General features: G+C 52.2%; 1 protein-coding gene across 3 annotated transcripts in view; it reads left to right on the top strand.

Annotated features, from left to right (window-relative positions):
* The window catches only part of TECPR2 (tectonin beta-propeller repeat containing 2), a 106,182-nt gene that overhangs the window by 51,496 nt on the left and 26,898 nt on the right, over window positions 1-27,788 (top strand). Inside the window, exons 9-17 of one of the 3 annotated variants that reach the window (XM_055418580.2) lie at window positions 38-996; window positions 3,041-3,224; window positions 4,942-5,115; window positions 6,889-7,069; window positions 8,268-8,409; window positions 12,293-12,533; window positions 13,215-13,304; window positions 14,613-14,846; window positions 26,169-26,317. In XM_055418580.2, the coding sequence (XP_055274555.2) occupies window positions 38-996; window positions 3,041-3,224; window positions 4,942-5,115; window positions 6,889-7,069; window positions 8,268-8,409; window positions 12,293-12,533; window positions 13,215-13,304; window positions 14,613-14,846; window positions 26,169-26,317 (2,354 nt within the window). Of the gene's footprint in view, window positions 1-37; window positions 997-3,040; window positions 3,225-4,941; window positions 5,116-6,888; window positions 7,070-8,267; window positions 8,410-12,292; window positions 12,534-13,214; window positions 13,305-14,612; window positions 14,847-26,168; window positions 26,700-27,788 lie in introns of those variants that run through there. The other 2 variants (XM_055418581.2, XM_055418578.2) reach the window with 2 other exon arrangements.

Genomic DNA, 27,788 nt, shown 5'->3' with positions numbered 1-27,788 from the left:
TGGCGTCCTACCTAATCTTAACCGTTCTTGTTTCAAGTAGAAGGCGGGAGCAGCACCGCAGGCCCTAGCTCCCTTGAGTCGACCCCTGGCTGTGAGTGTCCTGGGGACAGCCCCCAGTCTGTGAGCATGGACCTGCCGTCTGCAGCCTCCAGCTTGGGCAGCGTTGTGGACCCGTCCAGCACTGGGTCTCCTGACCAGGAGAACAGTCTCAGCGGGGAGGCTGGTGGTGTGCTGCTGGAGTATAGTGACCCCGAGGCATTCAGTGTCCTGGAGGTGCCCCTGCCTGCCCCTGACCTGCTGAACGGAGGAGGTGACGGGAGACCTGAAACCCCCCTGGGTGACGGCGAGGGCGGGACACAGCCACCCGATGGGGCGGTGAGCTCCTCCTGGCCCCCGATGGAGCACGCGGAGGGCACTGAGAACATCGTGGAGCTTGAGGAGGAGCCTTGTCCTACGGACAGTGGGCCGGGCAGCACGGCGGAGGCCCAGGGGGAGGGGGCCGTGCAGCCTGATGGCCCCCCAGGTGCTTTCTCAGAAGCCTGCCTCCTGGACTCAGCGCCAGTGCCTTCCCGCCTCAGCGGGGCCCCCAGTACAGAGCAGTGGCTTACGGGGGTCACGGCTGACGAAGGCAGAGCCGAGGAGCCCCCCGAAGAGCAGGTCTTCCTGACACACGTGGGAGCCCCCCACCACCTCAGCCCGAGTCCCCGGCGTGCTGCTCCTGACGCTGACACGGGCCAGACGGCAACCATCGCTTCCAAGCGTGACCTGGGCGGGGGAGGCCGACCGCCTCCTTGGGCCTCGGCCTCGGCCGCCAGCGCCCAGGAGCAGCCCCCACGGGACCAGGTGCTGACATCCAGCGACGAGGAGGACATCTACGGCCACGGGCTGCCCTCTTCGTCCTCAGAGACGAGCGTGACGGAGCTGGGAGGGGGCCACTCCCTGCAGGACCTGAGGCAGCTGGGCACGGACGACCCCGGGCTGCTCAAGGCCGATCAGGTACGAGGGCTCCTCCCTTAAGGGAAGTCACTGGCAAACCGACACTGGGAAGAAGTTCACTCCCACTGTCAGCCCTGTAAGCCGAGTGTTGGAGGCCCAGATTTGAGGGGACTTCCAGCACAGGGATCTGAAATGGCTTGGGCTCCTGCTGACCTGTTGTTCCCAATCAGTAACCAACAAGAGCGGCCTCTCACCATTGATTCTGACCCGGGAGGGCCGGCCCAGCATGGGCACCTAGTGTTCATCATCCCGGAGAGCGGCTGGGTTGGCCTAGGGCCACTCCAGGAACCTAGTGGGCAGAGGCCCGTCCCCTCGTGGAGGAGAAGGCGCGGAGCAGGCTGGAGGCCGGCATGCCCCGCCCCCCTCTCCTCAGACGCGCGTCTCTCTGACTCAGCATTGGTGCCAAGGCCTGATAGGCGTCGACGGGAGCTGCCCCCGGCAGGGCCTGAGGCGGCCGGGCATGGGCGACCCTGGGCTCCAGGCGCGAGAGCTTCGGTGGTTTGGCCACGGGGCTCTGGGGCACAGGCTCAGTAGTTGTGCCGCGTGGGCTTAGTTGCTCCTTGGCACGCGGGATCTTCCCGGATCAGGGATCAAACCCACGTCTCCCGCACTGGCAGGCGGAACCTTTACAGGGAAGCCCAGCGAGTAGTTATCATTAGATGTGTTTGTATCCAAAGCTGTGTATTGTAACGCTTCTTGCTGTGTGGCTGTGAGGTGTGGCCTGTGCAGGTGAACTGAGAGCCACGCGGGCCTTCCCCAGGTGCCTCTGGAACCTCTGTCCCGCTGAGACACGGCACTGGGGCAGCACCCACAGGGGTCAGGTGCCACGCTCAGCACTTTACAAATTCACCTCATTTACTTCTTTGAAAACAGAAACCACGAGCTCGGTGCTCCCGTTTCACAGGAGGAAGTGGAGACTCAGTCACTTCATTGGCTTCACCGGGTCATGTAGCACGTGGGGCCAAGGTGGCCCCAGGGTCCCCTCTCTCAAACTTCGGTGCTGTCTGTCCTGCCTTGAAGGCAAAACGTCCCGCTTTCTTGCTTTACGACAGAGTGCCCTTCCCCTCAGTTTTTTCTGAGCTCACCCTTTCTTGGATGCCTCTGGCTGCCAAGGTCTGAGTCTGGCGCTGGGACGCTGCAGTGCCTGTGACGGGCCATCCTGTGTCCCAGAGTTGGAGTCAGGGAGGAGCCAGATAGGCTGCAGGATCCTCCCAATTGAGCAGGCCTTGGGCGCTGGTGATGAACATAGGGCAGGTAGGGGGTGGCAAGAGGGCCCCTAGCACTGTGAGGACCTCGCCTGCCTTCACCCAGCCCAGCCCTCTGGAAAGCCACATTTGGTGAATTTAGAGGGGGTAGATAAGGCGTGTCCTGGGGAGCAGGGCCAGCTGAGAAGATTTGGGCACCATGCTCTGTGAAGCAGTGAACATCCTAGTGTGGGTGACTGTGCAAATACATGGGTTTCTTTTGCAGTTTTGGAAAACTTTTAAAGTACACACTTTATTTAGCTTTGCTTTTTGAAAGACTCCTACTAGCTAAATCTTAGTCTTCAAAATCCCGTCAGTGTCCTGGCCAGGAGTTCATCAACCACAGAGTGGACCACCTGTTTGGTGACTGAAACAGAATTTAAATACCATGAGAAAGCAAAGATAGTGGTAGTGCCATTTCTCCTATAATGATTAAACATACAAAAAACCAGTCTGCATACAGGTTGAAGGGGGGCATACCTGTAGATGATGGTGTGGGCCCCGGGTTAGGGAAGAGGTTATAGTCTCTGTGAAGAAGTGTTTACCCGGGGATGTGGTGGGGCCTGCAGGGGACAGCAGCTCCCATCCCCCAGTGTTTCTGTTAGAGCTGGTCCAGAGACTGCGGGGCCTGTCTCTGCATGGCTGCTCAGGGGACCTTTACACACGCACACACACACTTACACGCACACAGTCCTTTCAGCTCCGTGACTTTAATGCTGGCGCACTTTTCATGTTGCTGAGTGTGGGGCACATGTAGCTGTGTCTTCTGTCGCCGACTCAGCAGGCTCTGTCCTTGTCAGTTTGCAGAAAGCTGGATGGGCTACTCCGGGCCTGGCCACGGCATCCTCAGCTTGGCGGTCTCCGAGAAGTATCTCTGGTGCCTGGACTACAAAGGCGGCCTGTTCTGCAGTGCGTTGCCAGGCGCTGGGCTGCGCTGGCAGAAGTTCGAAGATGCCGTCCAGCAGGTGGCAGTCTCGCCCTCAGGTTTGCCTCCTGGCTCCCTGCACCCGGCCCCCTCCCCTCCCCATGCAGCCACCCGAGCACTCGGGACTGTCCAGTCAGCAGACCTTGGCCTTTCCTGCAGGTTTAAGGGCTTTTCTCCATGGGACGTGGACTGCTTCATTTGACATCAACTAAAAATTGTGTAAATGCAGTTCAATTTTTAGTTTTTTTATTAATTGCAGTGGTAAAATGTGAACATACTTTTGTAAAGTTATGCAGATAGCTTGAATTTTGAGGGTGTTTTTTAAAGAAATATTAACATACAAATTTCTCATAAGAATAAACGTGTTTCTGTTTCTTAGTGTTGCTTTAAAGCAACTGAACTAATGAAGATGGGCCCATGGATATTTGGATAAATTTGAAATATTTGGTTTCTTTCTTAGAAATTATTTTTTAATGAGCTACACACATCTTTGGGTGAATAAGCTACTCCTGGGCTGTGGAAAGAAAATGCATTCAGTCCTTCAAGCCGTGATCAGGCCATTGTCAGTGGGCTGGGACAGACACTTCCTGGGTGAGGGTCTACCCCCGCCCCCATCTGTACAGAGTCTTGTGTCTGTCATAATATTGGCTGCTTTACCTGTTTGCGGAGGGGGGTAGAACAAAAGTATGTATGTGTATTTGCCTGGTTGTTGCTGGTTTCTTAGAGCACCAGAATGGAAGGCAGACAAAACTGAGCCTGTGACGTCTGTTAGAGACTCCCTCCGACTCTCCTGGCCTTTGTCACTATGTAAACTACTAGTTGGTTCAGGGTTGTTTTCTTCTATCTTTTGCCTATTTGAAAAATATTTCAAATATTAGGGACTAAGATAATAATCTGTTCCATTAGCTGACTTTATATAATTGTCCACTTTCACCCTTTTCCTCTCATTTACCATTGGGTTCATCTCCCCAGCCGCTTGTAAACTTTGGTTCTTCCCTGATTCTGTGAATTACTTTGTGTCTCCACACCATTCAGTCCCTCACCGCTCCAGTGGCAGCTCTGTCTCCACCAGGTTGGTGCTCTGGCTGAGCCGTCCGGCAGGGCCCCGACCAGGGTGGGCAGTCGGGGCTGCGGGCTGGGCCAGCCGCCTCGCCTCTGTCTGCGCCTCGTGTCGGACCCTCTGTCCAGCCTGTGCGCTCTTGATGACACTGGCGGTTTGTTACGCCTCCGTCTCCATAGACAGGCTTCCTGTCTGCCTTTCCTCCTTCCCTCCCTGTCTTCTGTTTAGTAGAACCCTTTTCTAAGTGGAAACAGGGACAGCCCAGCTCAGATGCGTCCTTTTCCTGCACTGTACCCCTTTGGTGGTCCAGAATCCACCCTGTCCCTTCGAGTCCCTTCGGGTGTTCTCTTTCTCAGGACACTCACTGTGCCTCAGGACGGTCGTCCGGGTCCTCACCCGGCGCTCCTGGAGGCGCTGCTCCTCTCCCATGTGGTGCGGGCCCCTGACGCCTGCCCTGCATGCTGTGTCCGTGAGGCATCTCCCCTCCTGCCTTCCTGACGGCCTGCGTGGTGCCGGCGACCCCTTTCACACACGAGGAGGCGGCTGAGGGGCCCGGGGCCCGGGGGCTCGCGCCTCAGCACTGCCCTTCCCCAGTCGGTGTAGCAGCCAAGGGGGCACGTTGGAGAAATTGCTTGCCCGCAGCACCCAGAAGGGAGTTTAGCGGGTAAGAATCCTCGGTGTTCATTGGCCCGTGAATAGAGTTTTTATTTCCCCAGGCGCCCTCCTTTGGAAGATTGAACAGAAGTCTAACCGAGCCTTTGCGTGTGGAAAAGTGACCATCAAGGGGAAACGCCACTGGTATGAAGCTCTGCCCCAGGCGGTGTTTGTGGCCCTGAGCGACGACACGGCCTGGATCATCAGGACCAACGGGGACCTGTACCTGCAGACAGGTGGCTGCCCCAGGGTGACTGCACTTTGGTGGGTGGAGATGTGCTTAGAGGCGGTGACGGAGGGGCTAGATGCGAATCTAAGTTAAAACATTTCCCGAAGGAGAGTATTTGCCATTGAAATCTATTAGCAGCTTTCTGCTATTCACTCACATTCAGCCCAGGAGATATTTACAGCAGGAATTAATAAAATTATTTTGAATCTTATAGGGCTAACCATCGCATGTCCCTTTTCTTGTGGTATCAAATCTGAAGAGGAAAGAGTAACAGAGAAATGACATTAGAATCATTTTTCCCTTTAACTCATGACCGAGTTTTTTCAGCCCGGTCAAAGCCCTGCTTCCGTATCCTTATTTACACATGGGTCAGGAGGAAACAAGAAGAAATAATCTGCTCCAAATAGCAGTTTATCTCGTCCTAGGAAACTGCCCTGAGGGGAACCTTTAGCTGCTGGAAGAGACTCAGTGGGACTTGTTTATTAAAAATAAACTGTAATGAGAGTCAGTGTTTATGTCCTGTCAGCAAAATGGGATATGGGTTTCCAAAAGCAACACGAGTTAGCAGCACCTGGAAATGAGCACAGGGCAGGAGCTCTTTCTCGCTCGTCAAGAGCCTGTTGGATTTATGTAAAGATCAGTCTTTTGACCATTTATACTGCTGCTTCCGAGAGGATGTTTCCATCTCTGTTGGGAGCAGTCAGCCAGGGACAGCTCTGGGACTGGAAGCCTTTCGCACCTGGCTCGCTCTTGGGTGTGGGGGCGCCAGCATAACAGCAGTTCCTGCCTCAGCCCAGAGGGCAGCTCTGCCAGCTTCGGGCCCGTGTGCCTGCCAGTCTCTCCAGCCTGGTCCTGTGGCTTCCTTGAAAGTGAAAAGTAGCTGGGAAGACAGGCATGTCCAACTTCCAGAGGCATCTGAATATCATTCCTGCTGGGGAAACAGGGCGCTCTGACCTGGGGATGAGGAGGGCCTTAGGAATCACCTGGGCAGGATTTCAGCCCAGCCCAGACCCACGCAGAGCTACCGGGTTAGAGTCTGTGGGTTTGGCCTGAGGATTAGTAGTGTAAGAAGTGCAGTAGGCAGTTCCCACCGCGCTGAGTCTGAGGAAATGCTGCCCAAGGACTGATACCGAGGGGCACTTTAGTGATGAGCAGGGGCACGTCGGGGAGTGCAGAGGCCCGGCCGCAGGCCAGGGCCGCAGGTACGCGGTTCAGGTAGAGGCTGCTCTGCCATGATACCGAGGGGCACTTCAGTGATGAGCAGGGACACGTCGGGAAGTGCAGAGGCCCGGCTGCAGGCCAGGGCCGCAGGTACGGGGTTCAGGTAGAGGCTGCTCTGCCAGCTCCCTTAGGAGTGGCCTCGGAGCTCCTGAGACAGGACTTGTAGAGTCTCCGAGGGCCGTGACCACTGAATGTGGAGGGCATCTCTGCGCACCGGCTCCTCTGGGCCTGGGCTCTCCTGGCCCGGGTCTGGCTGCTCTCCTGTGCTGGGCTTTCATGTTCTTTCAGAACTTGTTTAGCTACCTGGGGACACTGGAAGGTCCCGAATTGTTGTTATTCCAGTTTCCAAAGAGCATCCAAAAACATCAGATGGACGTTATGTTTAAGCACAATTTAACCATCTGGGGTTGACAAAACCTTAAAAAGAGAAACCACTTACTATGAAAGGAAAGGATATAATAACAGAATACCAAAAAAGAAAAATAAGCCAGCAACAGGATGAGAATGGGGAGTGAAATCCTGATGGTGTGTCTCTTGGGCTTTCCGCCTTCCCCGGCAGGTCTCAGCGTGGATCGCCCCTGCGCCCGAGCCGTGAAGGTCGACTGTCCGTTCCCTCTGTCCCAGGTCACTGCCCGCAACAGCGTGGTGTGGGCGCTGACGGAGCAGCGAGCCCTCCTGTACCGGGAGGGGGTGAGCAGCTTCTGCCCCGAGGGCGAGCTCTGGAAGTGCGACATCGTCAGGTGCGCGCCGGGCGCTGCCGTGCCCTCTTTGTCCCCGTCTGGTCTGTGTCACTTTGACGCCCCTTCAGGGACCCGTGTGAGCCTCTCCCAGCAGAGCTGGTTCCCTGAGGATTTCCACGGTAGTGGTGTTCTCTGGGATTGTCAGAGTCCATGCCAGCAGCCTGGCCTTGAAGGCGCCCTGCGCCTCCCTCTGACTGGCAGGCTGGGTGTTGGGGCAGAGCTCAGTTTTAAAAATGCTTCTACCCTTGAGCCGCATATGTGTGTGAGCTTCAGCCCCACATGCTCACAGGCCTCGTGATGGTCTTTCTGCAGAACTGCCCAGTGTCAGAAAGTTTCTGTTCTCAGTCTCCGATGACTGAGCCATATATTTTCATTTATTATCCTCCTTGTCAGCTGAAATTATCCATGAATTACAGTTTATTTGGCTGCTTTCTACCAGTCAAAATTTTCATTGCAGAATTACTGTCAGGTTATTTTTCTAGCATGAAATTGTCAGTAGTCCTTGGAAAAGTTAGATTAGGATACAGCATCCCAGGAAACTTGAGTGAGCTCCTGTTGACAGCCGGGCGCGGTGCTGGGCTGAGTGTGTGAATGTGACCCTGCCCTCGCCTCACAGAGCTCCCATCTGGGGGAACCACCGCCTGTTAGTGTAGATGGTCGCAAGCTGGACAGGGACATGCCTCACGGGGGCGCCCCGGCCCCCCCTGCAGAGGTCAGGGAGGTGCCATGCTAGGGGGACCCACAGCTAATCCCTGAAGCTGGCGGGGACATCGGTGGATGGCAGAGGGAGGGTGTTGTCCACCGAGAGGGCGGGTCTGCCAGGCTGCCACTGCCCCGTACAGCCTGGCACTGGGGGTTTCTGTTCACTTAATTGGTGGAGGCAGGGGTAGGGCGATGGACCACACAGGCCTGACATCCCCCACACGCCTGCGCTTCTTCCCAGGTTGTCTTCTCTGAGGAGTGCTCCCCACCGTCCTGGGCCTGCAGTGTGTCCCTCAGGTCCCACCACATGTCTGAATGGTACATACTGCACAACCATTGAACTCTGAACTCAAGCTTCCTTCCTTGGAACTTGCTGGTGGGGCTCATCTCTTGTCCCACACCGAGCCCCACCCCCAAACACTTGATGTCAGTGTCCCAGACACTCTGGGGGCCAAGAACCTGGGTGCTGACTCCACGCTGTTGTCCTTGTTTCCAGTGAGAGGCAGGCTTTGGAGCCTGTCTGTATAACTCTCGGGGACCAGCAGAGCCTGTGGGCCCTGGACATCCGAGGAAACCTGTGGTTCCGGACTGGCATCGTTTCCAAGAAGCCCCAAGGAGACGACGACCACTGGTGGCAAGTAGGTGTTCAGCTCCAGGGTCCGTGCCAGGGCGTCTCCCACGTAGGGCCCCTCCCTTTTCCTTGAGGAGCTCGGGAAGCTTGGGTTAAACCAACAGTGGTTACTTTTACCGTTTGATGAGTTGTGCGTGCTCAGTCGTGTCTGACTCTTTGCAACCCTGTGAGCTCCATGAAATTCTCCAGGCAAGAATACTGGAGTGGGTTTCCACTTCCTTCTCCAGGGGATCTTCTTGACCCAGGGATCAAACCCACATCTCCTGTACTGCAGGCATATTCTTTACTTCTGAGTCACCCTTTGAGCACATTAGGAATATCAGGGCTTTTATCACAGAAAGTAACTTGGAAAGCTCTTTTTGCCTAAATATGCAGGCTTTGCTGCTGCTGCTGCTAAGTCACTTCAGTCGTGTCCGACTCTGTGTGACCCCATAGACGGAAGCCCACCAGGCTCCCCCATCCCTGGGATTCTCCAGGCAAGAACACTGGAGTGGGTTGCCATTTCCTTCTCCAATGTGTGAAAGTGGAAAGTGAAAAGTGAAAGTGAAGTCGCTCAGTCGTGTCCGACCCTTAGCGACCCCACGGACTGCAGCCTACCAGGCTCCTCCATCCATGGGATTTTCTAGGCAATAGTACTGGAGTGGCTTGCCATTGCCTTCTCCGATGCAGGCTTTATTTATTTTAAATTTTGGTGTTATTTAGAAGTTTGATACTACACACTAAATAAACCTAGTGACATCCATCTGAAGACCTGCTGCTGCTGCTGCTGCTGCTAAGTCACTTCAGTTGTGTCCGACTCTGTGCGACCCCATAGACGGCAGCCCACCAGGCTCCCCCGTCCCTGGGATTCTCCAGACAAGAACACTGGAGTGGGTTGCCATTTCCTTCTCCAATGTGTGAAAGTGAAAAGTGAAAGTAAAGTCGCTCAGTCATGTCCAACTCGTAGCAACCCCATGGACTGCAGCCTGCCAGGCTCCTCCATCCATGGGATTTTCTAGGCAAGAGTACTGGAGTGGCTTGCCATTGCCTTCTCCATCTGAAGACCTAGGTAATACTAATATTTAACTCTGAAAGAGTGTACTAAGAAAAGTGATTAGATAATAGGTGTGAGAAACCCAGCCTACAATTAAAAAACTCACTATCTCTGCTTGTACAGAAGACCTGTAAATAAATGATATTTCAACAAAGAAAAGGGGAATTTTCCCAGAAAAGTAAACACTGACAAATAGTATGGTATAATTAAGCTCTCTTTACCCCTCTGGCAACATTCAGCGTAAACATTTCACCCGCAGTCCCCAGCATGGCGGGTGGGGCCTTGCTGGCGTTCACGCAGTGGGTCATGCAGCGGCTCTTCCTGTGCAGGCCCCACTGGGTCAGGTGCTGTCCCTCAGGCTTGCCTCGTCGAGGGCAGGTCTTCCATTCGCCGCTCTTAGGTCTTTCAGATGAGCATGTGGAAAAGGAAGTTGTGTTTGCTCTATGTCTCTAATTTAATATGCCAGGTGCTATTTGAAAAGTTATACAAATGATTCAAAGATACTCTGTGTATTTGTAACCATATTATATGGTTTTACATATACACACACAAAATGTATATATGTACTAAATTCTGTGTTTAAGTACCCTAAAGGTTTGATCCCTGGGTTGGGAAGATCCCCTGGAGAAGGAAACGGTAACCCACTCCAGTATTCTTGCCTGGAGAATCCCATGGATGGAGAAGCCTGGTTAGGCTACAGTCCACGGGGTCGCAAAGAGTCGGACACGACTGAGCGACGGAACGGAACGGAACGGAAAGAAAGCTATGGAGAAGGAAATGGCAACCCACTCCAGTATTCTTGCCTGGAAAATCCCACGGACAGAGGAGTCTGGTGGGCTATAGTCCGTGGGGTCGCTAAGAGTCAGACACGACTGAACAACTTCGCTTTCACTTTTCAGTTTCATGCATTGGAGAAGGAAATGCAACCCACTCCAGTGTTCTTGCCTGGAGAATCCCAGGGACAGCGGAGCCTGGTGGGCTGCTGTCTATGGGGTCGCACAGAGTCGGACACGACTGAAGCGACTTAGCAGCAGCAGCAGCAAAGAAAGCTAGATACCATTTTATCATAGTATTCAGAATATTATCTTCAGAGAAATTTGACAGAGTCATCTCTGGGGTGTTTGGAAGCAGAGCTGTTTTATTTACTACAATATTGATTGCTCTGTAGTGCTCAAGTCAGCGTTATGTTTGGCCATTAAACCATTCTTTTCTTTTTTTTTTTTAACTTGCATCCTACTTATCGGCCAGGCCTGGGTGCTGGGACTGAATATGTCCCAGGCTTTCCGTGTGGCTTGGCCCTGTACCCCACGAGGAAGGGCAGTGGTCCCCAGGCTCTGCCGGCCTCCTCTGGACACTGGTAGAGTCTGCCTTGCCAAGCTGGAATGCGCTCTACCCATAAGAGAGAAAGAGGCCACAGGCTCTGCAGCTAACAAACACCATTTGCTTGAACCTTGGTGCCAACAGCAACTTGTAGTCAGCCCGAGTTCCATCACCCTAAGGAAGGGCTGTGTGCACACACGGAGTGCAGTGCTGATTTTATAGCTGCTTCTGTTGCATTTGTTTTGTTTATTACACGTAAGAGTCCCTGTCAAGAGTGATTTCACATCACTCAGCATTTTGTTGTGCATGACCTGGGAGTGTGGCCTGCACAAGGCCATCCTAAGAGTGGGGCCGTGACATTATCTGTAATTAAATCCACCAGGGTGGACAGACTCGGGAAGCCGCTCAGTCAGAGAGCTTTCCAGCAACCAGAGCTGCCCAGCAAGGAGAGGTTTCCTTAGACGGCCTGAGGAAAGGCCTCTTTCAGGAAAGTGAGAGAAGCACGCCTGGAACCTGAGCCCGGGTGTGCTCTGCACGTCCAGGACAGGTCCAGGCTATACTGCTGTTCTGGAGTAGTTACTAACAGTGCCGGTGAGGTCAGGGCCTCCCTGGTGGCTCAGATGGGAAAGCGTCTGCCTGCAGAGCAGGAGACTGGGGTTTGATCTCTGGGTCAGAAAGATCCCCTGGAGAGGCGTGGCTACCCACTCCAGTATTTTTTTGTGGTTGTGCTGGGTCTTCATTGCTGCACTGGCTTTTCTCTTGTTGCAGAGAGCAGGCTTCTCACCGCACTGGCCTGTCTTGTGGAGCGCGGGCTCTCAGCATGCAGGCCTCAGTAGTCACGGCTCCCAGGCTCTAGAGCACGGGCTCAGTAGTTGTGGCACACGGGCCTAGTTGGCTCTGAGGCATGCAGGTTCTTCCCGGATCAGGGCTCAAAACCAGGCTTCCTGCGTTGGGAGGCCAGTTCTTTACCACTGAGCCCCCAGGGAAGCACCCACCCCAGTTTTCTTGCTTGAAGAATCCTGTGGACAGAGGAGCCTGTCAGGCTACAGTCCATGGGGTTGCAGAGTCGACCACTGAGCGACTAACACGTTTACTCTCCTGTTAGGTCACGAATTGCCCCAGCACTCTACCTATACTACCTTTTTAAAAACCATGTTATGATTTTAAGTATTGTACCGGTTGTCCTTTGGAAATTTCCAAATTTCAAAAACAAAATAATCCTTTCCCACTGATTTGGAATAAAAGACTTATGGGGTGTGGCGGGGTGATATTTAGTTGTAAAAAGAATACATGCTTGTAAGAGGTGCATGCAGTAGAAAAGTATGTAAACTAAAGGCAGATGTTAGCGTCCCCCAAATCGACCCTTGGGAGATAATGGCACTCAGCGGCGGGCCTGTCCGCACACCTGTCCCCAGTCCTCACACGCGCGCATGTGCGCGCATGCGGGTGGGGGCGGGGCCTTAGCTCTCAGGCCGAGAGCGTACAGAAGGCTCTTGTGACTGCACTGAGAGCAGGGCGCCTGCCCGTCTCTCTTCAGGTGAGCATCACGGACTACGTGGTGTTCGACCAGTGCAGCCTGTTCCAGACCATCATCCACGCCACACACTCAGTGGCCACAGCGGCCCAGGTGCCCGTGGAGAAGGTGGCGGACAGACTCCGCACAGCGTTCTGGTCCCAGCAGCTGCAGTGCCAGCCAAGCCTGCTGGGCGTCAACAACAGCGGCGTCTGGATCTCCTCGGGCAAGAACGAATTCCACGTCGCTCGAGGGAGTCTCATCGGTGGGTGAATTACTTCCACATCAGCTTGATGGGCAGCTCCACTTAGAGCCAGCTTTTAAAGTACGGCTTTAAGATCTCCACTTGAAGAGATCGTTTAGTGCCGGTGGCGTGAAGTGTGTGTGACGAAGGCGTTCTCTGTGCTCTTTATTAGTGTCTTTTTTCTCGTCTGTCGTTCCTACGACTTGGATACCAGTGTCTGCCTGGTGTGTCATCGGTTTCCACCAGGGATGTCGTAGGATATGAGGAGAGCACGTGGAGCTTGTTTTTCTGTCAGCAATTTCCATTTACATGAAAAAGTCCTCCCATACTTAGAGTCTAGTGAGAGAATAGTCCGTTTCCAAGAAGGGAAACTATTGCCTGTGGGAGACGCGAGGCCCAGGCCAGAGCTATAAACGCAGGCATCTGTGCTCACGCGCCGGCTGGGGCTTCGTTTCTGTGAGCGAACCCTGCTCGGTGGTCGCTTCCAGCTCGTCTCCCCGGGGGGCCTCCCCCCACCCTGGGCAGGACCGCAGCTCTGCCCGATGGGCTGGCTCTCACAGTGCCGGCTTGGGTCTCCAACGTTAAAGACCTTCCAGAACCAGCTGTGAGGGGATTTGAAGACCAGTTGAGGCCTAGAACTGAAGTTCTGAAGCGTTCTGAATTTCTTCTTTCTTTAATACGCTCTTCCCTTATTCTTTCCAGGCACTTACTGGAATCATGTTGTTCCCCGAGGGACCGCCTCTGCCACAAAGTGGGCCTTCGTGTTGGCGTCCACTGCCCCCACCAAGGAAGGTGGGTTGGGGTACTGTTGAATGGTTAAATCCATGGTCTGACGTGGTCAAGTTGGGGTGGGAGCCTGGCCATGATGGTGTCATGGGCGAGGGCCCCCGAAACTGGACAGGAGAGAAGAGCCTGGTGTGGGTTGCTGAGGGAGTCTGGAGGCGAGGCTCCTTCTGACGGCCGGGCCCGTCCAGTGTGGCTGCTGAGGCTGGCAGCTACTCCTCCAGCAGCACGTCTTGGGGCCCTAGCACAGGCCAGTTGGCACCAGGCTTGTCCGGGTGCCGGGCCATTTCCCCTGTGATCCTGGTTTACAGACCCTGCTGGCCTCAGTCCCACCGTACCCCTGGCAGGCAGGCCTCCCGACTCCACTCAGAACTCCGAGCTCCTCCTACAGCTCAGGGCAGTCAGGTGGCCCTGCTGGCTGCCGGAGTGTCCACCCAGGATGGTGCCGAGTCCAGCGAGATGACGCCATGAGTCTGTGGTTCAGAGGGAGTGGCTGGCGAGGTGCAGCCTGTAGCCACCAGAATGTGGAGGATTCGGTCAGTGCAACAGAGTGCTCCCTCACTGGACAGTCTGACCGCAGTGCGGAGAGAGAGAGCTTTGAACACCACAGGTGTCCTGGATGCGGCTGCAAAAACTGACCTGAGCTGACAGGAGGCCCCTCCTGCCCTCATCTGTCCTGCGGGTTGTGCTTCGTAGAAGCATCACTGCACTGCCTGGGTTGGGGGTGGCGGGGTGGAGGGTTACCAACTGAGTCCTCAGGGCTGTTACTGAAATATCTGGCATGGCCATGACCTTATGTTTTCAAAATCCCCCCAAAAATTTAATTTCAAACTGTATCTGGTCCCAGGTTTTAGATAATCTGACTGAGATTTTAAAACTTCTTTAAACAGGGTTTGCGTTTTAAAGTGAATTGAACCTCAGGACTCTAAATAAATGGAGAGAACAAAAGCGTGTGATTTGGGGGTGAGGAAAGGGAGAAGAGGCTTCCTGGCCTCCCGGCCTCCTCCAGCAGCCTCACCCTGTTGCCCGCCTGTCACCCAGGCAGAGGCTCCTCGGTGGCGTACTGCCAAGGAGTAACCGAGCTTGCTTCCTCGGGACCCTGGCCAACATACCACGTTGAAGGCTTCCTGGTTCATCATAGAACATCCGTGGTCTGGGCCACTAAGCCAGTAATGTGGGCTTCCGAGATCTGACTTCTTTTGTTTCTTCCGAGTGTGTTGGCGGGTTTTCTGTTCACTGGCTGCTCCTGCCCCACGGTGGGGAGCGAGGGTGGGCGCTGGGCTGGGGCCTCGCGGTGACTCTGTGACTTCTCTACAGGAAGCTCACTGTGGCTGTGCCAGAGCAGCAAGGACCTGTGCCGCGTGAGTGCCCAGCATGCCCAGTCCCGCCCATCCACCGTGCAGCTGCCCCCCGACGCCGAGATGAGGGCCTACGCCGCCTGCCAAGACGCCCTGTGGGCGCTGGACAGCCTCGGCCATGTGTTCATCCGGACACTGTCTGCCAGCTGCCCCACGGGCATGCACTGGGCCCGGCTGGACCTCTCCCAGCTAGGTAGGCCGCCCGCACCGCCGCCCCTGCCCTCTTTCAGCCTCATGGAGACAGGAGGCCCGATCCACCTCCTGGGGCCCCTCTGTTCAACCGTGTGACTTCTTGGAGGCCTCTCGGCCGCCCACTAGATTGCAGGAGGCCGATTAGCTGCTCTTGCGGGTTAACGGGCCTCCTAAGAGTCTCATGAGGAGCCTCCCCTCCCCACCCTCTCCAGGTTGGAGGGTTCAGAACCCAGGAGGCGCGTGTCCCAGAGAGGGGCCAGGAGAGCCACTCCGGCTCATCCTGCAGTGTGGCCGCCTCTGCTACTCGGTGCCTGTCTGGTCTGGGCACCAGAGCCAGCCCGCGGCCGGGACAGCCCTCCCACCACTGCCTGGGGTGTGTGGATCTCCGCGTGCTCTGAGTGTCCCCGCCAGGGCTGCAGGGCAACCAAGCAGCCTGATGCTGCTTATAAGTAATTCATTCCCATTCTGGGAAATAAGAGAGTGAGCCGCACCTTCAGGTCATCCTCCGGGCAGAGTGTCAGGCATGGCTGTCAGGAGGCGAGGTTCCCCCAGCCGCTCCAGGGCCCACGTGAGCCTTAGGATTACTTCTCAGCTGGATGGGTTCCCACCTGGTGAACTGACAACCAGTATTCTGTTAGACCATAGGGTTGAATTTTACAAGCATTTAACATTTAAGAATTCAACCACATGTTCTTACTCAACAAAAAGGAAGGACAACAAAGCGAGAAAGGAGAAGGGGTGTTGTCTGCCTCCCACCCCGGCAGCCCTCACAGCACCTGCAGCCGGCAGCCTCTCACCATCCCATAATGTGCAGAGGTGCCGTCGTTCTTTGGTCCCACGAGGCCCCCAAGTATAATCAGCTTAGCTGGAGAAGCAGGTTGGTTGTCAACTAAAGAAGCAAGCTTTGTTCCAAAGCTAGGAATTTTCCAGGGTTATTTAGATTATTTATGCTTTTGGCGTCTCCTTGTTGTGAACCTAAGCCCCGCACCAGGGCGAGTCACAGTCCAGCCAGCAGAGCGCTCACCCGCCGCCACCCCTGGGAGAACCAGAGTGGCCACACTGGCCGTGCTCCTGCCTGCGCTGTGGGGCGCCTCCTGCCTGCCCTGGGACACTTTGGCTGGGTCAGACCCTGCTGGCCTGAGCCTTCTTCCATCAACCCCAGCTCGGCCAGCTTGGGAGCTTCTAGAGGCAACAAAGCTGAGCACCGAGGCTTGTGTCCTCTTCGCTACAGCATCTGGAGAGCAGTGGGAGGCTGCACCCTCGCCCCGTCTGAGTCAGAAGCAGCACTCGTCTTTGTAGAGAGGCCGCTGTGAGCACAGCGTGAGCAGTTGTCACGCCTGGCTCCACTGTGGAACCAGCCCTGCCGAGCCTCCTGCCCAGTTCTGTCCAGTCCTCCCATGGTGGCTTGCTGGCTGGCGTGTCACAGGTCTTGGAGCTGCCCATCTGGGTTTCCCTGAAGTTGGTGGCCGTTGCTTCAAGGGAAGAAACTCAGCTTGGTGGCAGGGGTTGAGTCTCAGTTCAGAGTGGGAGCCCACTGCCAAGACCGTCTTGAGTTCAGGCTGCACTTCCTTCCCAGCCTGCAGAGGGCAGGGGCTCATGGAGCTGCCCTGCCCCTTGTCAGCAGAAGCATCTGGAATCCAGCCAGGGCTGGAATGGGTCACAGATGGCACATGCAGGTGGGCCAGCCAAAATGCAGGGGCTCACAGCAGCAGGAGCCGCGCTGGCCGTGCGCGGGGCTGGGCCTTGCGCGAGCTCCCGGGTCACCTTGAAACCTCTGCTCCCGCCTTTGTTATAGTAACAGCAGTCCCCACCCCAGACAGAGGCTGCAAGGAAGCATCCTGTGTGAATGCTCGCTCTCTCAGGCAGGGGTGACAGCCGCTGGGGAATGCAGGGTCGGGGGGACGTGATCCCAGGAAGCTCTGCTTTTTTGGTCTTGATCCTGCCTGAGCCCTGAGTTTATTTACCTGAGTTACTGGCTGATACTGAGATGACAGACGAAGACCCTTTCACCATTTTCTACACGTCCTGGAGGAAGGCAGTCGCATGTCCAGAGTTGGGAGGCAGAGGTGGGGACTGTGCGGGGAGCAGCGAGGGGTGCTGGGCCAGGGTGGGATGGCAGAAGGCCTGTCGGGCTGCCGGCTCCTCTGTCATTGGGCTCTCTGCAGGGCTGGGCTGTGGAGCCTGTGGGACAGCAAGGTTTCAATCAGGGTTTCCAGAATTATTATTTAGAGTAGGAAACGCAGATTCTGAGATCAGGTGTGTGCTCCCTGCTCAGACCCCAGCTGTGTGTCCGTGGCAGATGCTCATCAGGCGGCTCCTCTGAACAGCAATGAACGGCTTGTGGTGGTGCGGAGGCCATAGGTGCTGCCTGGATTGCACACCTGGGCTGGCCTGGGATGCTCCACTGTTCTTTAGAAAGCTAGCTGTGGTGGTGCTCACGGCAAGAAAAGGAAGAACAGCCTTGCAAGCCTGTGGTTCTGCCTGTGAGGATTCTGTTCAGTAGCAGCTTCTCTTTCCCAAATGCACAATTTTTTTTTTTGGTAGACATCCTATGGTGTTATATTAGCTTCAGATGTACAATATAGTGATTCAGTATCTTTTTATAGATTCAGTTCAGTTCAGTCGCTCAGTCACGTCTGCCTCTTTGCGACCCCATGAACCGCAGCACGCCAGGCTTCCCTGTCCATCACCAATTTGCAGAGTCCACCCAAACCCATGTCCATCGAGTCGGTGATGCCATCCAGCCCTCTCATCCTCTGTCGTCCCCATCTCCTGCCCTCAGTCTTCCCAGCATCAGGGTTTTTCCATTACACACCATACAAAGCTGTTATTGACTATGAAATACCGACTGTATTCCCCCTGTTGCTCATCACATCTGTGTAGTCAGTTGGTTTTATAACTGGTAGTTTTTGCCTCTTAACCCTCTTCACCTATTTTGCCCCCCTCCCTGACCCCACCCCTATCTGGTAACCACTAGTTTGTTTTCTGAATCTGTGAGTCTGTTTCTGTGTTGTTACATTTGTTCATTTGTTTTGTTATTTAGACTCCACATTTAAGGGCTTCGCTGATAGCTAAGTTGGTAAAGAATCCGCCTGCAATGCAGGAGACTCCAGTTCGATTCCTGGGTTGGGAAGATCCCCTGGAGAAGGGGTAGGCTACCCACTCCAGTATTCTTGGGCTTCCCTTGTGGCTCAGCTGATGAAGAATCCACCCACAATGCAGGAGACCTGGGTTTGATCCCTGGGTTGGGAAGATCCCCTGGAGAAGGGAAAGGCTACCAACTCCAGTATTCTACGCTGGAGAATTCTATGGTCTGTATATAGCCCATGGGGTCACAAAGAGTCGGACATGACTGAGTGACTTTCCCTTTCACTTATAAGTGAGTCTTTCTTTGACTATTTCACTAAGTATGGCACTCTCCAGACCATCCACATTGTTGCAGATGGCGAGGCCTCATTCTTTTTCATGACTGATACTCCACTGTGTACATGCACCACGTCTTCATCCGTTCCTCTGCTGATGGATACTCAGGTTGCTTCCACGTCTTGTTGTGACTCGTGCTGCTGTGAACACTTGCTGAGGTGCATGTATCTTTTCAAATCAGTGTCTTCATTTTTTTTTTCAGATGAATACCCAGGAGTAGAGTTGCTGGATCATACGATAGTGCTGTTTCTGATTTTTTGTGGAGTATTACTGTTTTCCACAGTGACTGCAGCAATTTCCGTTCCCACCAACAGTGTTCCAGAGTCCCCCTTTCTCCACATTCTTGTCGACATTTGTTACCTGTTGTCTTTTGGATGGTGGCCCTTTCGATCTGTGTGAGGGCTGATACCTCACTGTGGCTCTGATTTGCATTTTCCTAATCATTACTGACGTTGATCATCTTTTCTTGTGCCTGTTGGCCATCTGTATGTCTTCTTTGGAAAAATGTCTATCAGGCCCTCTCCCCTTTTTAAATTGTGTTGTCTGTCTGATTTTGAGTTGTGTGAGTGGTTTACGTAGTTTGGATGTTAACCCCTCATCAAACATCATTTGCAGACATCTCCCATTTAGTTCTCATTGTCGTACAGTCACTAAGTTGTGTTCGACTCTTTGTGACCCCACAGACTGCAGCATACCCGGCCACTCTGTCCTTCCCTATCTCCCAGAGTTTGCTCAAATTCATACCCATTGAGCCAGCAATCCTATCCAACCATCTCATCCTCTGCTGCCTCCTTTTCCTTTTGCCTTCAGTCTTTCCCAGCATCGGGGTCTTTTCTAAAAAGAGTCGGCTCTTTGCATTAGGTGGCCAAAGTATCGGAGCTTCAGCTTCAGCATCAGTCCTTCCAATAAATATTCAAGACTGATTTCCTTTAGGATGGACTGGTTGGATCTCCTTGCTATCCAAGGGACTCTCAAGAGTCTTCTCCAGCACCACAGTTCAAAACCATCAGTTCTTTGGTGCTCAGCTTTCTTTTTAGTCAAGCTCTCACATCCATACATGACTACTGGAAAAACCATAGCTTTGGCTAGACGGACCTTTGTTGGCAAAATAACGTCTCTGCTATTTAATATGCTGTCTAGGTTGGTCGTAGCTTTTCTTCCAAGCAGCAAGCGTCTTTTAATTTCATGGCTGCAGTCACCATCTGCAGATTTTGGAGCCCCTCAAAATAAAGTTTGTCACTGTTTCCATTGTTTCCCCATCTATTTTCCATGAAATGATGGGACCAGATGCCACGATCTTAGTTTTTTGAATATTGAGTTTTAAGCCAGCTTTTTCACTCTCCTTTTCACCTTTATCAGGAGGCTCTTTAGTTCCTCTTCGCTTTCCGCCATAAGGGTGGTGTCATCTGCATATCTGAGGTTATTGATATTTCTCCCGGCAGTCTTGATTCCAGCTTGTGCTTCATCCAGCCCAGCGTTTCTCATGATGTAGTCTGCATATAAGTTAAATAAGCAGGGTGACAATATACAGCCTTGACGTACTCCTTTCCCTATTTTGCACCAGTCATTCCATGTCCTGTTCTAACTGTTGCTTCTTGTCTTGCATACAGGTTTCTCAGGAGGCAGATAAGGTGGTCTGATATTCCCATCTCTAAGAATTTTCCAGTTTGTTGTGGTCCACACAGTCAAAGTCTTTAGTGTAGTCAATAAAACAGAAGTAGCTGTTTTTCTGGAATTCCCTTGCTTTCTCTGTGATCCAGGGCGTGTTAACAATTTAATCTCTAGTTCCCTTGCCTTTTCTAAACACAGCTTGTACATCTGGAAGTTCTCAGTTCACATATTACTGAAGATTAACTTGAAGGATTTTGAGCATAACCTTGGTAGCGTGTGAAATGAGTGCAGTTGTATGGTAGTTTGAACATTCTTTGGCATTGCTCTTCTTTGGAATTGGAATGACAACTGACCTTTTCCAGTCCTGTGGCCACTGTTGAGATTTTTAGATTTGCTGACATATTGAGTGCAGCACTTTTAACAGCATCCTTTTTTAGGATTTTAAATAGTTCAACTCGAATTCTATCACTTCCACCAGCTTTGTTCATAGCACATACATGCGTGTGTGCTAAGTTGCTTCAGCCATTTCCTACCCTTGGTGACCGTGTAAACTGTAGCCCACCAGGCTCCTCTGTCCATGGGATTCTCCAAGCAAGAGTACTGAAGTGGGTATTCTTGCCATGCCCTTCTCTAAGGGATCGTCCCGACCCACGTTTCTCAGGTCTCCAGCGTTGGCAAGTGGGTTCTTCACCGCTAGCTCTACCTGGGAAGGCCTTTGTTTATCGTAATGCTTCCTGAAGCCTGCGTGACGTCACACTCCAGGATGTTGTTGCCTTTGCATTTTGTTGATGGTCCAAAATGTACTCTCTTTTCTGACTTCACTTCTCTGTTCCATTAACTTCTCTGGCTGTTTCTACTTCTCTCCTGGCCAGTGTGGTCGACAGTGTCTCTTCGTCTTCCCCAGAAGGTCTCCTGGGCTGTCTTATCCTCTGCTTCCCTCCACCACTGCCAGGGCCAGAGCTCCGCCCCTCCCACACACATTCCTGCACACACTCCTGCACGGCCATCACCGCCTCTTGGCTCCGGTGTGCCCCCCTCCCACCACAGCTGCCTGAGCTCTCCTCCTAAAACTCGGCTCGGGATGCCACCCTTGCTTGACCATAAATGGCTCCACATGCCCTGGAGTCAAGTTCCAGTCTTGGGGTGACACCTGCACCCTGGCGGCCTGGCCAGCTCAGCCTGCCTTTGGAGGGCCTGCTGCAGTGGGGTTCCCAGTGCTGGCCTTCGCTCTTGCCATGCTGGGCTCCCCTTCCTCCCCGTGGTCTGGAGCATCCACCCTGCTCTTGCCTTCCTCAGTCAGCACCCTCAGCCTGTGTGTCTCCCTGAGCACTCTGTTCCCACGCTGTCCCAGCACTCACTCCTTTCAGACCCTCGAGGAGCTTCCATTGGAGGTGGAGTGCCTCGCGCATGGTCATATCCACCCACAGCAGGTATTAGACTGTCAGGCAAGTTGTCATCATTTTGCAGCTCCATTTCTAAGTAATTCTGGAATATGGGTTTTGATTCCTTGTTACTGATCATCACAAAACTAATAACAGGTACAAGATGTCTTCACCATAATTCATTAGTCCAGCTCCACGTTATCATCTGCTTTCCCAAGGCATGAGGTAGGAGATGCTGGTTTATCAGAACTGTTCAGAGATGTGCTTTATTACCTGGTTCCCTTTCAATCCTGGCCACTGAAAACAAAAAAAGAAACCCATCTTCCCAGTGCTAGCAGTGTGATCCAAGCTACCTTATGCCAGCCTTGACTGTGGGGAGCACCAGGTCATTTAAGTCTGGAATGTCACCACCTCTTACAGTGCAAGCAGGTATTTCAGTTTAAGAATGACTTTAGCAAAGTATCAAATCATGAACATGCTTTCTGTCTTTTCTGTTTCAAGATGTAGCGTCCCTCTTTTCTGTCCTTGTACAAATTACCACATCAATTGCTGCTTTGGGATTAGATTAAGAGAATTGTTTTTCTCTTTTTAAATTCAGGTATAGTTGATTTACAGTGTTGTGGGGTTTTTAATTTTTATTGGAGTATGGTTGATTTACAGTGTTGTTCATTGCTACTAACAAACATAGCAAAGTAAGTCTAGCAAACAGGTATAGCAAAGTAAGTCATACATCTGTCCACCCTGTTTTAGATTCTATTCCCATATTACAATGTTGTATGAGTTACTGCTATACAGCAAAGTGATTCCGTTATACACACACACACACATATATATTATTTTCCATCATGGTTTATCCATCATAGAATATTGAATATTGTATGACTATTAGAAAATTCCATCGTAGAATATTGACTGTTGTGCCCTGTGCTATGTAGTAGGACCTTGTTATTTACTCTACATGTAATTGCTTAACATCTAACCTCCGAATCCATCCCTCCCTTAACCCCAACCCCTTGGCAACCACCAGTCAGTTCTCTATGTCCCTGATTCCGTTTCTGTTTCATAGATAAGTTAATTCGTATCAAATTTTAGATTCCACCTATAAGTGAAATTATTATAGTATACAATTATTATATATATATATAGACAAAAATTGTTATGTTTTTCTTTCTTTTTCTGACTTCACTTAATATAATAATTCCTAGTTGCATCCTTGTTGCTGCAAGTGGCCTCACTGGCATGACCCCAGACCTCCATCCACTCATCGATGGACATTCAGGTTGCTTCCATGTCTTGGTGATTATGAATGGTGCCGCTGTGAACATACAGGCGCCTGTATCTTTTGGAATTATAGTTTTGTCCAGATATACACCCAGGAGTGGGATTGCTAGATCACGTTACCTCTATTTATAGTTTTTAAGGAACCTCCATACTGTTCTCCATAGTGGCTGCACCAACTGACATTCCCACCAGTGCAGGAGGGTCCCTTTCTCCACACCATCTCCAGTATTTATTATTTGCAGACGTGTTAGTGATAGCCATTCTGACTCCTGTGAGGTGGTACCTCATTGTAGTTTCGGTTTGCATTTCTTAGATTGAGAGACTTCTTCAGTTAAATGTCTAGCTGCTGAGCTCAGTTACAGAGACTGAATATGAAATATTATGATTTATGACAGTCCTAGTTTTTAGAAAACAGTTGCATCATTTAGCAGGTATTTAAGATGCTCATAGCATTTCGTTTCCCAGTACACATAAATATGCCTGTGTCAGGCACTAGAATGTTTAGCAAACTAATGCAATCTGTAATTGAATTCATCTGGTCACAGCATTTAATGAAGATATATTCAGCATCAGTTAATTCCTTTAGGTAGCAAATAGGACTATATTATATAGTAATTTATGCATAAAGTCAATTTTATAAGTAGTGGAACACCAAATAAATGCCACCTTTTGTTCTAAAATATATGTTTAAAAAGTAATCTTAAAGGGAAAATGTCTGATCTGTTGAATAAAGTAACTAAAACTTTTTTTTTTTACATGGGAGCGAAAAGCAAAACAGGAGACAGGAAAATTACAGAGTGTCTGTGTTAGTTGGACTAGTGCTGTAGTTAACAAGCCCCGGATGCCCGCGACTTAGCACATGCTTGCTGCTCTCTGCTCCCACAAGGCTGGCCCTCACCCCGTCGTCTCGCGGGTGGTGGCTAACTGAGACCCTGCCATGCACTGTGGCCACTGCAGCAGGGACCACTGAAGGGAGGGCCCTCTTGCCAGCTCATTTATGCTTCAGCTCAGGAATGACGGACCACTTCTGCTCACATTCCATTGTTCAGAACCTGTGGGGGCGGCAGAGGGGCTCTTAACTCCAGGAGCTCTGACAAGCCCAGGGGTGCTGGGGAGCTGTGTTTGGCGCCACCTGTCTGCACCCCATAGGCCTGCATCCAGGCAGCCCGGGAGACCCTCTAGGAGGTAGGACACCACAGAAAGGCCCTCGACTAAATGTTTTCTCTTTTGACCTGTCTCTTCCGTTCAGAATAAGTTCATTTATACACAAGCTTTTGTACTTGTCCTAGAAGACGCTGACCTTGTAATGTGAACTCTTTGTTTCACTAGGGGTGGTGTTTGCTGCTAACTCTGAGGTGCCGACCTAGGGTGTTTCTCTCGCCACGTAACTTTCTTCACAGGAGCAGTTCCTATTAGGGCAGGTTGACGACCCCAACAGAATCATTTTAAATTAACATTTTAAAGTGAGAATTTGTTTCTCAGCTATTTCTGTAATTTACTGCTGGAAGTACTTTATTTGGATTGCTACAGATCTTTTAATATGTAATGCTGGAGCCCTGGGATGTCTATTTTAATTCTGTAAAAGACTTTTAAAATACAGTTCATTTTGGTGTAGAGAAGTCATCATCTTTAGGAAATTTTTCCAGTAGTAATGAACTAATACTTTTAAGCTAAATGCACGTGATGAGATTTTTCCCATCGCAGGATCCGTGCCTATACGATCTGGTGATGACACGGGCTGTCATCTGATACCAGTGACAACTGTGTGGGGTGGCCTAGAGCCCCCCTGCCAGTGAACCTAGCTGCACCACCTTTTTCCTGCTTTACAGTCAGAGTGACTCATCCTCTAACTTAGTCACCAGAAGTCAAACCATTCAACTTGAAAAATGGGCAAAAGGCTTGACAGATACTTCACAAAGAAAGTGCCCTCATAAGCACATTAAAAGGTTCTCAGCATTACTCATTATCAGGAATACGCAAATTAAAACAGTGACAAGATGCCACTTTACTTCTATTAGGATAGCCGACATGAAAAGGTACCCACAGTGGATGCTGGTGAGGTGTGGGCTGCAGGTGGGTGTGTAAGATGGGCAGTCTCTTTGGAAGTTAAACATGTAAACGTCATAGCCCAGAGTCCCACTCCTAGGTGTTATTCAAGAAAAACAGCACGTGTTCACCAAAAACTCTCCTACAGGAATGACGATGGCAGCTTTGCTCCTAGTAGCACAACGTGGAAGTGACCGAAGTGTCTGCCAGTAGGAGACGCTAACTGTGGCCATTCCATGCAGCGGCATAGTATCAGCAGTGAGGAGGAGTGAATGGCTGGCTGTCCGTCCAGAACATTACACTGAGCACAGGATGCCAGGCCAGGGGGAGTGCTGGCCTTGATCCTGTTCTCCTGGACGTCTAGACCAGACTGACTAGATCCATGGCAACAGAAGTCAAAGCAGTGGCTGCCTCAGGGCGAGGGTGTTGACCAGAAGAGGCTCAAGGGAACTTTCTGGGTGATGAAAATGTTCCACGACGGGATGAGACCCGGGTTACTCGGGTATATTCACTTGCCAGCAGTGATGAGGCTGAACTTGTAAGATCTGTGCACTCAACGGGTATGGAGCCCGAGGTCAGAAGCAGCCGACAGGGAGGAGTTGGGCTGGCCTGGTTCAGGCCCCCGTGCACCCTCGCCTCCTGGCTTAGCCGCCACCTCTCTGGGATCTTGGGCAGATCTCTTCATGTCCACGTCCTGATGGCCTCATGTGTGAGCTGGGGCAATAATAACTGGGTATGGTGGTTGTGAGGTTCAGTGACTGTTGGCTGTTGCTCTTTCTCCCAGATAAACTCTTAATCAAATATAATTTCTCTTTAAAGGCTCCTCCCACTTCCTTTCCTCTTAAAATTAGTTTAATAAACAAGGAGAAATGTAAAAAGAAAAATGAAGATTCCAGGAGGCTTCATTAGTCAATTGTAATTGGAAAGATTGACGCTGAAGCTGAAACTCCTAGTACTTTGGCCACCTGATGCAAAGAACTGACCCATTTGAAAAGACCCTGATGCTGGGAAAGATTGAGGGCAGGAGGAGAAGGGGACGACAGAGGATGAGATGGTTGGACGGCATCACCAACTCGATGGACATGAGTTTGAGTAAGCTCCAGGAGTTGGTAATGGATAGGGAGGCCTGGTGTGCTGCAGTCCATGGGGTCGCAAAGAGTCAGACACGACTGAGCGACTGAACTGGACTGCATTCTGATTAGGATCAAGATTACACAAAGGATGAATTCTCTCACCCCAGACCCAGAACTTGCTGCTAACAGTTGTGTATATGATGAAGCTAATTGTGAGGCCCATGATGAGGTATTAACCCGTGCTTGGTGGCTCAGGGCGTGTGCTGATGGTGTCTTGACTCCTCTGTCCCTAGCGTGGCAGGGCTGCAGTGTGGCACCGGGCCGGTGGCCAGGCACCCAGAGGCCTTGGTGACTCTTGTGCGCGATAATATTCTCCAGCCATAGAGTTCAGCTGCACACACAGTGTCATTTCTTCCTTTGAAGAACAAAATCAAAGTTCGTAGCTTACACGAGCCGTGAGTCATCACACGAAAGTGGCTGGCACGTATGCCTTCTCTCTGTTTACAGGAGCTGTGAAACTGACAAGCCTGGCCTGTGGAAACCAGCACGTCTGGGCCTGTGATTCCAGGGGTGGCATTTACTTCCGCGTTGGCACCCAGCCGCTGAACCCCAGTCTGATGCTCCCGGCCTGGATAGCGATTGAGCCGCCTGTCCAGGTGAGCAGAGGTTACCTGATCCCAGCTCCCCAGTTGGCCGGTCAGGTGCTGAGCTGGGGAGGTGACTGCACCTGCCAGCAAGGGTCTCCCAGCAAACAGGGCGGAGGTGCATGTCCAGGCGCCGGGGGCTGAGTGTGCCTGGGGTCGGCATACGCTCATCCCCTGGCGTTACAGCTCGGAGTCTGGTATTTGTGGAGTTCAGAGCTGAACAGGTTCACGATCATCTGAGCCAGGGCTGCTTTTTCTTTCTCAAAAATGTTTTGTTTCTAACTTTTTAAAAAGTGAGCATAATTTTTTTTTAAAGCAAATAATATCCAAAAGAAAGAGAGTAAAAGTCCTATAAAGATCTTGTGATGAGAGAGCCTATTATCATTATTTTGTGAGTGCCTTTTCTATTTTGTTGAAGAAATTGTTTTTCCTTTTTAAAAATATTTTATTTATTTGCTGCATCAGGTCTTAAGTTGTGCGTCCCACGAGGTCTCTCACTTTGGGGCGGACTCTAGTTGTCACTGAGGTCTCTCACTGTGGCGCGGACTCTAGTTGTCACTGAGGTCTCTCACTGTGGCGCGGACTCTAGTTGTCACTGAGGTCTCTCACTGTGGCGCGGACTCTAGCTGTCACTGAGGTCTCTCACTGTGGCGCGGACTCTAGTTGTCACTGAGGTCTCTCACTGTGGCGCGGACTCTAGCTGTCACTGAGGTCTCTCACTGTGGCGCGGACTCTAGCTGTCACTGAGGTCTCTCACTGTGGCGCGGACTCTAGCTGTCACTGAGGTCTCTCACTGTGGCGCGGACTCTAGCTGTCACTGAGGTCTCTCACTGTGGCGCGGACTCTAGCTGTCACTGAGGTCTCTCACTGTGGCGCGGACTCTAGCTGTCACTGAGGTCTCTCACTGTGGCGCGGACTCTAGCTGTCACTGAGGTCTCTCACTGTGGCGCGGACTCTAGCTGTCACTGAGGTCTCTCACTGTGGCGCGGACTCTAGCTGTCACTGAGGTCTCTCACTGTGGCGCGGACTCTAGCTGTCACTGAGGTCTCTCACTGTGGCGCGGACTCTAGCTGTCACTGAGGTCTCTCACTGTGGCGCGGACTCTAGCTGTCACTGAGGTCTCTCACTGTGGCGCGGACTCTAGCTGTCACTGAGGTCTCTCACTGTGGCGCGGACTCTAGCTGTCACTGAGGTCTCTCACTGTGGCGCGAAACTTCTAGCTTCACGAGGTGATCTCACAGGGTGGCGGCACGACCTTCTCTCTGTTTACGGGAGGTCTCCCTCCTGTGGAAACCAGCACGTCTGGGCCTGTGATTCCAGGGGTGGCATTTACTTCCGCGTTGGCACCCAGCCGCTGAACCCCAGTCTGATGCTCCCGGCCTGGATAGCGATTGAGCCGCCTGTCCAGGTGAGCAGAGGTTACCTGATCCCAGCTCCCCAGTTGGCCGGTCAGGTGCTGAGCTGGGGAGGTGACTGCACCTGC

Source organism: Moschus berezovskii, chromosome 21 (assembly GCF_049115385.1).
Source record: "Moschus berezovskii isolate FMDL1 chromosome 21, NW_MosBer_1.0, whole genome shotgun sequence".
Taxonomy (NCBI): domain Eukaryota; kingdom Metazoa; phylum Chordata; class Mammalia; order Artiodactyla; family Moschidae; genus Moschus; species Moschus berezovskii.
The sequence above is the reverse complement of the archived record's forward strand: the minus strand, read 5'-3'. Positions and strand labels throughout refer to the sequence as shown.